This window comes from Chiloscyllium plagiosum, chromosome 23 (genome assembly GCF_004010195.1).
Source record: "Chiloscyllium plagiosum isolate BGI_BamShark_2017 chromosome 23, ASM401019v2, whole genome shotgun sequence".
NCBI classification, from domain to species: Eukaryota; Metazoa; Chordata; class Chondrichthyes; order Orectolobiformes; family Hemiscylliidae; genus Chiloscyllium; species Chiloscyllium plagiosum.
This window is the reverse complement of record NC_057732.1, coordinates 45,510,080-45,520,184: the sequence shown is the minus strand read 5'-3', so window position 1 is coordinate 45,520,184 and position 10,105 is coordinate 45,510,080. Positions and strand designations below refer to the sequence as shown.

Genomic DNA, 10,105 nt, shown 5'->3' with positions numbered 1-10,105 from the left:
GAGAGAGCGAGAGAGCGAGAGAGCGAGAGAGCGAGAGAGCGAGAGAGCGAGAGAGCGAGAGAGCGAGAGAGCGAGAGAGCGAGAGAGCGAGAGAGCGAGAGAGCGAGAGAGCGAGAGAGCGAGAGAGCGAGAGAGCGAGAGAGCGAGAGAGCGAGAGAGCGAGAGAGCGAGAGAGCGAGAGAGCGAGAGAGCGAGAGAGCGAGAGAGCGAGAGAGCGAGAGAGCGAGAGAGCGAGAGAGCGAGAGAGCGAGAGAGCGAGAGAGCGAGAGAGCGAGAGAGCGAGAGAGCGAGAGAGCGAGAGAGCGAGAGAGCGAGAGAGCGAGAGAGCGAGAGAGCGAGAGAGCGAGAGAGCGAGAGAGCGAGAGAGCGAGAGAGCGAGAGAGCGAGAGAGCGAGAGAGCGAGAGAGCGAGAGAGCGAGAGAGCGAGAGAGCGAGAGAGCGAGAGAGCGAGAGAGCGAGAGAGCGAGAGAGCGAGAGAGCGAGAGAGCGAGAGAGCGAGAGAGCGAGAGAGCGAGAGAGCGAGAGAGCGAGAGAGCGAGAGAGCGAGAGAGCGAGAGAGCGAGAGAGCGAGAGAGCGAGAGAGCGAGAGAGCGAGAGAGCGAGAGAGCGAGAGAGAGCACACGTGTGTGTGTGTGTGTGAGTGAGAGAGAGAGAGATGTGACATGAACCCAAGGTTCCGGTTGAGGCCATCCCCATGGGTACTGAACTTGGCTATCAGCCTCTGCTTGGCCACTTTGCATTGCTGCCTGTCCACGTTGGGGCACCTTGCATGGTATTGTCCTGAAAGCCGGGCAGTTTGCAGCGAACAATGATCTGTTTGAGGTTTGGTGGTTGTTTAAAGGCAAGAAGTGGAGGCATGGCAAAGGCCTTGGCGAGGTACTCATCCTCATCGATAAATTGTTGTAGGCCGTGAAGAACATGGTGTAATTTTTCGGCTCCTGGGAAGTACTGGACAACGAACAGTATCCTGTCGGTTGCAGCCCCTGTCTGTCTTCTGAGGAGGTCATTATGGTTTCTCGCTATGGCACAGTGAGAAACTGTAATGACCTCTTCAGGAGACAGATACGAGCTGCAAATGATAGGGTACCCTTCATTGTCCAGTACTTCCCAGGAGCCGAAAGATTACACCATGTTCTTCGCAGCCTGCAACAATTTATCGATGAGGATGTGCACCTCGTCAAGACTTGCCCCACACCTCCACTTCTTGCAGAATTTTATTTTGCTCAAAAACTGCATGAATCCATGTAAGATTCTGTAAATCCCATTTTTAGAAATAGAATGAGTCTGAACATTGGGGCACAGACAGCCTCATACCTTCAATGCATTGTCTGGGCCGACATGGCACTATTGTTAAAGTTCACTTGAGAATGTAACTTTTAAAAAAAGTTCTGGGATTTACATTGAACGAACTTAAACCAACAGGGTTATTGTAAACAATGAGAGACTTAAACAAACCAGGTCTTTTTCAATATATAGCTTCAATTGCAACATACTGTAAACTTTTGCTATAAGTTCTGTGTCTTACGATCTTATACTCCACACCCACCTGAAGGAGCAGTGGACCGAAAGCTAGTGCTTCCAAATAAACCTGGTGTTGAGAGATTTTTAACTTTGTACATCCCAGTCCAACACCGGCACCTCCAAATGATGAATAATGGTAACTTAAGTAAAATACTGAGGATTATTGGTGTCAATGAGGTACGACACCAATGGCAGTTGAATTCCCTATGCAGAAAGGGAAAGTAGGATGGCTGAAAAAAGCAAGAGCAATCAGTGATACATTAACCACTCTAAAATACAGTAGATTCAATAGTATAAAACACCGAAGAACAGATGATAAAAGTTAATAGAAATTAGTGCTGACCACATGAATTCAGTCTGTTTCAGTATAACATCTTGGAAGGTTTATACATGATAACCTTTAGATGCTGAACAAAAAGTTCAAGCTAGTACTGCCAATTTCATAAACTGTGTGCTTTTACTTCTTTGCTTTAACTTTTCAATTCATTCCACAAGAAGCTTGCTTTTACTCTTAATTATGCTTTTCTCCCGAAGACAAATTATTGCCTTAATTTCTAACAAATTACATTATTTGGCACTGAACGTTACCTAATCATCCGGTTAAACACTGTCCTGACTGGTAATGCTATAGTTGTAGCAGTCTCTACTATTTATTCCAATATTAACAAAATCCTCTGAAAATATATTGATGAGTCACATAATTGGTATTTCGCCAAAGAAAATCAACAATTATGATTTGCTGCTTTTCCCTTGCCACCTCAATATATAATTGATTTATATCCATTTCATAACAAGTTGATAATATCAGATAAAAGATTGAGCAGGGTCAGGAGAAATACCTGGGAAACATGACTAAACCCAAGTGATACAAAGATGAATTGGGAGAATCAGAGAAATCTTATGCTACAGAAGGAGACCATTTGTCCCACTGCATCTGCATTGACTCTACTATCAAGTGCCAATTTCCTGCCTTTTCCCATATCCCTGGACACCATTTCTACGCAAATAGTCCAATGCCCTCTTGAATGCCTCAATTGAACATGCCATAAATCACATTTCCAAGCAGTACCCTAACAACATCAAGTCACTTTAAACTTGTAAAATAATCAAGACGGAGAGGGCACAAGTGGAAACAGCTTTACCCTATCACTGTGTCCAGGGGCTCATACTTTTGAAAACATCTTTGCAAACACTTGGCCCTATATCCCCCGAACTTTTCCTATTCATTTTCCATTCAGACGCCTTTTCAATGTTGTAATTGTCCCTGCCACCACTACTTCCTCTGGCAGCTCATTCCATATACACACCACCCTTTGCATGAAAAGGCTGCCCATTAAGTCCTTTTAAATTTTTTTCCTCTCTCACCCTAAACCCATGCCCTATAGTTCTGGACTCATCCACCCCAGGGAAAAGACCTTGTCTATGTACCCTATTCCATGCCCATCATGATTTTATAAACCTCTAAGGTCACCCCTCAGCTCTGATGCTCCAGGGAAAACAGCCCCAGCCTATTCAGCCTCTCTCTCTCACTCAAATCCTCCAACTCTGGCAACATACTTGTAAATCTTTTTTGAACCTTTTCAAGTTTCACAACATTCTTCTGACAGGAGGGAGACCTGAACTGCACACAATAATCCACAAGTAGCCCAACCAACATTCTGTAAAGCTGTAACATGACCTCCCAACTCCTATTCTCAATGCTCTGACCAATAAAGGAAAACTACAAATGCCTTCTTCACTATTCTATCTACCTACAACTCCACTTTCAAGGGACTATGAACTTGCACTTCAAATCTCCTCTCAACTTTCTTCTCTCCAGAGTCCTAACTGTAACAGTACCAACAGTATCAATTAAATAGCAACAATCAAAATCAAAGTTGGTAATATTTTTTGTTTTACAAATAATCCATTCCACTACACTAAAATGCAAAGGTATACGAATAGATATGAACAGTTACTAAATTTGATCTAAACCTACTAGCAGCAGTTTGTAATTGCACAATATTGAAATCATTCAGTTTATGTCGAATAATTGGATCGCTAGAAGGTAGAAAGGGAAAAGAACAAAACAATGCATGAATAGTGAATGAAATTGTCTTACTTTTGTGCAGTTTAAGAATAGTATATGACATGGCTGTGAGAACTCGATCTCCTTCTAGCATGTAGATGTCCCATAGTCTCAATGTAAGGGTGAAGGGAGTCTGTGCCAAGACAAATTAAAATAAAACAAGTGTATAAATATTCTTAGAAATGATTCAGGATTCACACAATGTTTCAAAAAATCTATTAGCTTGCTTTAGAACTGATTATTTCCTTTGTGCCAAACAGTGGTTAGAAGAAACTGCTTCAGTTAACAACTTTCTCACTTGCAACTAGATTAGGAAAAAAAAATCAAGATCCTTTATAACAAGTAAGCAAACATTAGGAAAATCCATAGGTAAAGATATGAATATGACTAAAGTTATGGCATGATAAATGTAGGTGCCCAGACAGCTGGAAGGGATGATGTTTTAAAAATTGTTGATCTGACCAAAAGACAGAAATTGTCATTTCTACTGTTCCATTAGACATATTAGTTATACCATCATTATTAAGCAAAAAAAACCTGTATACCTTCCGTAATACAAAGATTATATCATCAATTAAATTTAAGTTTTCACAATTTAGATTCATTGATCCTATTCTCCTGCCTTTCTTCATGGCTGATGCCCGAAACGTCGATTCTCCTGTTCCCTGGATGCTGCCTGACCTGCTGCGCTTTTCCAGCAACACATTTTCAGCTCTAGATTCTTTTGATTCCCTACTTTATACACTATGCTACTAGAGTTTCACTAATACGTTAATTCCTCTTACATTTGGGTTCAATTTTGGTTTTCTTGCACTTTAATTTTTGCACGCAATTTTGTGTTAGCCAGAATTGAAGCTAGTACAAGAAATCAGGAGTTTGCAATATTTTAGTAAAACCTCTGGAGACCTGTAAACTACTATCCTGGAATAGGAGCAATCACAATTTTTGGATCTTCAACTATTATATAAGCTTAACAAGAAATTGAAAGTGGCGACAGTATTTTTCTGTTGCATCAATTGCAATGATTACAATTATTGCAAACTTAAGACAAACATTTTCAACCAATACATAGTACTTGACCATTGCCTCTGTTAAATTTATCTGTAAAAATGTAAGTGGCTTAATGTGCAAAATTACTGACCGTCCAGATGTAGGCTGTATTGCTCATAAATGAAGAGCAATTCTTGAAATTATGGATTGAAATGGATGAAAATAAAAGGCTCCCTTGGGATAAATTTGTTGTTCAGCTGATTAATTTAAGCGGAAATTCCATGACTAGGCTGAAGTGCACTGCCCTGTATTTATTTGGTGGTTTAAACAATATTTCAGGTTTAAATATCATCGTTTTATACACAACTTTTTTTTTTAAACAAAAGAAGCCGTGTACCACAGCACATCTAGTTCAATCATCCTGTTTTATGCCCGTGTCAGAGATTCATGACAAATCCAACCAGGTTTGCATATTTTAAATGTTGTAGTTGAAAGGAACAAACATATTCTCCCATGAGTCAAAAATAAGTGCGTGCACAATTAAAACAAGAACAATTTAATTAGAAGTTTTCTCTAAAAGAACTAAGCTCTGAAATACAGTCCTGCACTACTCTACCAAATACTCAACGAACTTAATACTACAGAAATTTGAAAGCACAAAATATGAACATTTATACTTAGGAAGTATCTTAAAAGTGTGCAATGCAACCTTGTATTAAGATGTTTACTTGTGCAAACAAGATGGACACTTGCATGGCTAAATTTGTTCAAGTTCATGAGTCAATGTCCACGACTTTTTGTATTTTATTTCTGTCCAGTTGTTCATGATCTTCTCTCCAATAAAGATTTTCAAAACTTGAACCAACCTGGAAATCTTTAGTTGCGCTTTTATAAAAATAGAAACAGTTTGCCTTTTTCTCGTCTCCAGAGAGTTCTCTCGTATTTAGTGAGTTCTGAAGATTTGTAACAGAGTTCCTCGAGTTTCCTTCCTTGGTTCCTGAAGAATCTTCAGATGCAATTTATGTGACCACCTAGATTTAGTTATCTTCAGAAGACATGGTTGTTCATCACCATACTGCCGGTAATGTGAGGAGTGTCACAACTTGTCTCTGTAAAACCTTAGGGTTGTCTTTTCAGATTAAGTATATTTGTATGTTCCACCCAATCCCCATTCAGAAAAAGGTGAAGCAAAAAAAATCAACATGCTATTGAAACATAGCCTTCCCCTTATTAATTTAGAATCTTTATTTAAAAATGCTTCTGTAGTCCCACACAAAACATTTGTGTAAAGTATTTGGCTTACTAACTCAACCATTCTTCATTAATGCAAAACTTCTAAAAATGCCAGAAAAACATAGGTAAAAAGAAAACTGGGTAATTAATTTAAACACGAGAAGATCTGTGCAGTCTTATGTTTTGGTATCTGACATTATGAGGAGCCGCCACTTGATAGAGAATTATTTTGGATTACAAAAATAAACAACAACTTAAGTAAGTGGAAATGGAATTGAAGAGTGTGTGAACTTTTACTCTAAGAAAACAAAACTATCAAACTTATTTACTTATTGTAGTTTATCATACTATTTTTTCACATGCACTCAAACTTGACTTAAAGACAGTCTTTTAATGATTCTAATGTTAAGCTCTTGGATATAGGTGCACTGTTTAGAAATTCTGAATATAAATATAAGCTTACCCATCAGCATAGATATTTTAGTCAACCTGTTCAGAGTTATTATTATACACCTCTGGAGCAGGTGGGATTTGAGCTCAGGCCATCCTGTGAAATAATCCACAGGATTTCTGAAAAACTATATCACAGAGCTGATATATAATAGATGTTTACAAAAATGTAATTGAGGCAATTCTTCTATTTTCATACTCATTTAAAAGTCACAATGACTAGGAAACAATTAGAACTTCGCATGAAAACTAGAGATGATATTATTGACAACAAGTATGTTTACTCTGAATTAACTGGAAAATTTCACGAAGATTGTGCTTTCAACTTTATATAAATTAATGTAGCATCAAGGACCCCTTGCAAAAGTAAAGTCAATGGGTATCAGAGGGCAAACTCTCCAGTAGTAGGAGTAATACCTGGCACATAGGAAGATGGTCATGGCTTTTGGAGGTTAGTCATCTCAGCTCCAGGACACCACTGCAGGAGTTCCTCAGAGTAGTGTCCTAAGCCCAACCATCTTCAGCTGCTTCATCAATGACCTTACCTTCATCGTAAAGTCAGAAGTGGGGATATTCATCAATGACTGCACAATGTTCAGCATCAGTCGTGACTTCTTGAATACTGAAGAAGTCCATACATGCAACAAGATCTGGATAACACCCAGGCTTGGACTGACAACTGGCAAGTAACATTTGCGCCACACAAATGCCAGGCTATGACCATCAGTAATAAGAGACAATCTAACCAGCACCCCTTGACATTCAATGGTGTTACCAGTGAATTGCCAGGGAACATCATGGTAAATTTTTTCTGCAACCTCGTCAAAGTCGCCACACCCTACTCATATTGTAGCAACCAGAACTGCAAACAACATCCTAAATATGGCCCAGCTAAAGTTTTATATAGTTGCAACATGGTTTGCTAACCTTTCTACTCAGTGCTCCAATAGATTAAGACAAGCATGCTGTACCTCTCCTTTTTACCTTATCCATTTGTTTTGCCACTTTCGGAGAGAATTGGCTTGCACCCAAAGTTCCTCCTACATGTCAATACTCCAAAGGGTCATGCCACTTACTGAATACTTTCCTTTTGCTTTTGACCTCCCAAAATGCATCACCTCAGACTTTTCCACAATAAACTCCATCTACCATTTCTCTACGCAATTTTCCATCTCATCTAAATCCTGCTGAATCCTTTGACAACCTTCCTATCCACAAGACCAATCTTCCTGCCATCTGCAAATTTACTAATCAGACGACTTACATTTTCATCCAAATCATTTATATATATGCAAACAACAGAGGTCCCAGCACTGATTCTTGTGGAACAACACTGGTCACAGACAACCGGTCAGAATAATATCTCCACAACAACCCTCTGTCTTATATGACCAAGCCAATTGTGTATTCAATTTACCAACTCACTGTGGATTCTATGTGACTTAATCTTCTGGACTAGCCTACCATGAGGAATCTTGTCATATGCTTCAATAAAGTCCATGTAGACAACGTCCACTGCCCGAGCCTCAATCATCTTGATCATTTCCTCAAAAATAAATTCAATTTGTGAGATAAGACCTCCCCCACACAAAGCCATGCTGACTATCTCTAATGAGCCCATTTCTTTCCAAATGCAAGTAAATCCTGTCCCTAAAAATCTTCTCCAATAATGTCACTACCACTGATATAAAGCTCACTGGTCTATCCCTTTCGTCCTTAAACAAAGGAACAACACTGACTATCCTCCAGTCTTTTAGGGCTTGCCAGTGGCTGAACGGGATAAAACTATCTTAGTCAAGGGCCCAGTAATTTCCTCCCTTGCCTCTATCAGTATCCTAGGATAGATCCCACCTACCCCTGGAGACTTATCTACCTTAATGTTTCTCATGACACCCTTTTTAATATGGATATGTTCTGGAATATATCAACATCCCCCTGCCCAATGTTACCATCATCCATGTAGTTCTCTCTGGTGAGTACTGATGCCAAGTACTCATTAAAAGGATTTCACACACGTACTCTGGTTCCATGCATATTCCCTTTAAATTTGACTGGAACTATCCTTTCCCTTGCAACTCTCTTACTGCTAATAGACATATTAAATATCTTGGGATTCTCCTTCATCCTACTTGCCAAGCACATCTCATGGTTCCTTTTAGCCCTCCTAATTCCTTGTTTAAGTTCTTTCCTGCTTCCTTTATATTCATCAATGGCCTTGTCTGATTTCAGTTTCCTAAACTTTACATGTGCCTCTCTTCTATTTTTGACTAAACTTTCAAAATCTTTGATCTAAGTTTCTAAATCTTTCATTCTCACAAGAAAGTGCTGGTCCTGAGTTCCCTTTTCCTTTAAGATTATCTTTCATAGAACATAGAACACAGAAGAATACAGCGCAGCACAGGCCCTTCGGCCCTCAATGTTGCGCCAATCCAAGCCCACCTAACCTACACTAGCCCACTAACCTCCATATGCCTATCCAATGCCCGCTTAAATGCCCATAATGAGGGAGAGTCCACCACTGCTACTGGCAGGGCATTCCATGAACTCACGACACGCTGAGTAAAGAACCTACCCCTAACATCTGCCCTATACCTACCCCCCCTTAATTTAAAGCTATGCCCCCTCATAATAGCTGACTCCATACGGGTGTTCCCACGCGTAATGGTGGTATCTATGTCCACAGTCTGAGATGTCTTGCAGCGTCCACTGTGACAGGGTTGTATGGAGTTGTCCTGAGAGCCGGGCAGCGTGCTACGAACAATGGTCTGTTTGAGGTTTGGCGGTGTTTAAAGGCAAGTAGTGGAGGTATGGGGAAGGTCTTGGTGAGGTGCTCATCCTTATTGATAATGTGTTGCAGGTCACGAAGAACATGGCGTAATTTTTCAGCCCCTGGGAAGTACTGAACAACGAAGGGGACCCTGTCAGTTGCAGCCCGTGTCTGTCTTCTGAGGAGGTCATTACGGTTCCTTGCTGTGGCACGTCGGAACTGGCGGTCGATGAGTTGAGCATCGTACACCGTTCTAGTGAGGGCATCCTTAAGTACTTCATGTGTCCGTCACGTCCCTCCTCATCTGAGCAGATCCGGTGTATCCATAGGGCTTGTCCATAGGGATGGCAGTTTTAGTATGTTTTGGGTGGAAGCTGGAGAAGTGTAGCATGTGAGGGGTGTCTGCAGGTTTGCGGTAGATGTTCTGATGGGACAGCCTTTATTGTATCCATGCTGGGACCAGAGTCCGAATACATCGCATAACTAGAGCAGCAGAAAGGCATGTCACTGGAATGGGAGAGGTGGTGGGGTTGGGAGTGGGGGAACGGGAATCACTTAGGGGGTAATTAGAAATCTGAATTAAAAGAGGAGGTAAAAGTGCAGAAATCAGGTTAGATTATTAAAATCTCCATCACAGACATAAATAGGATAGAGTATCTAGAAGTGATTAACAAACAAACTTCAAGCACATTGGAAGACGAATGACAATGAGAGGAGGGATGGTTAATACAGAACTGACAGTGTTATATCTCAATGCACGCAGTATAAGGAATAGGGTAAATGAATTCGTGACCCAGATCGAAATTAGCAGGTATAATGTGATGGACATCACGGAAACATGACTGCAAGGGGATCAGGATTGGGAGCTAAATATTTAAGGGCATGCACCGAATCCAAAAGATACGCAGGTGGGCTGTCGAGGTGACTTTGCCTTATTAGTAAAAAATGAAATTAAATCAATAGCAAGAAATAACATAGGGTCAGATGGTGTAGAATCTGCATGGGTAAAATTGAGGAAGCACAATGTTAAAGCAACCACAGTTGGAGTCTTATACAGGCCGACAAACAGTAGGGAG

The 10,105-nt window shown here is 40.6% G+C and overlaps 1 protein-coding gene across 2 annotated transcripts in view; it reads right to left on the bottom strand.

Moving 5' to 3' along the window:
- usp6nl (USP6 N-terminal like) overlaps positions 1-10,105 on the bottom strand; it is a 200,431-nt gene that overhangs the window by 29,509 nt on the left and 160,817 nt on the right. For both annotated transcript variants that reach the window (XM_043714082.1, XM_043714083.1), the window contains one exon: positions 3,623-3,722. In XM_043714082.1, the coding sequence (XP_043570017.1) occupies positions 3,623-3,722 (100 nt within the window). The remainder of the gene's footprint in view (positions 1-3,622; positions 3,723-10,105) is intronic.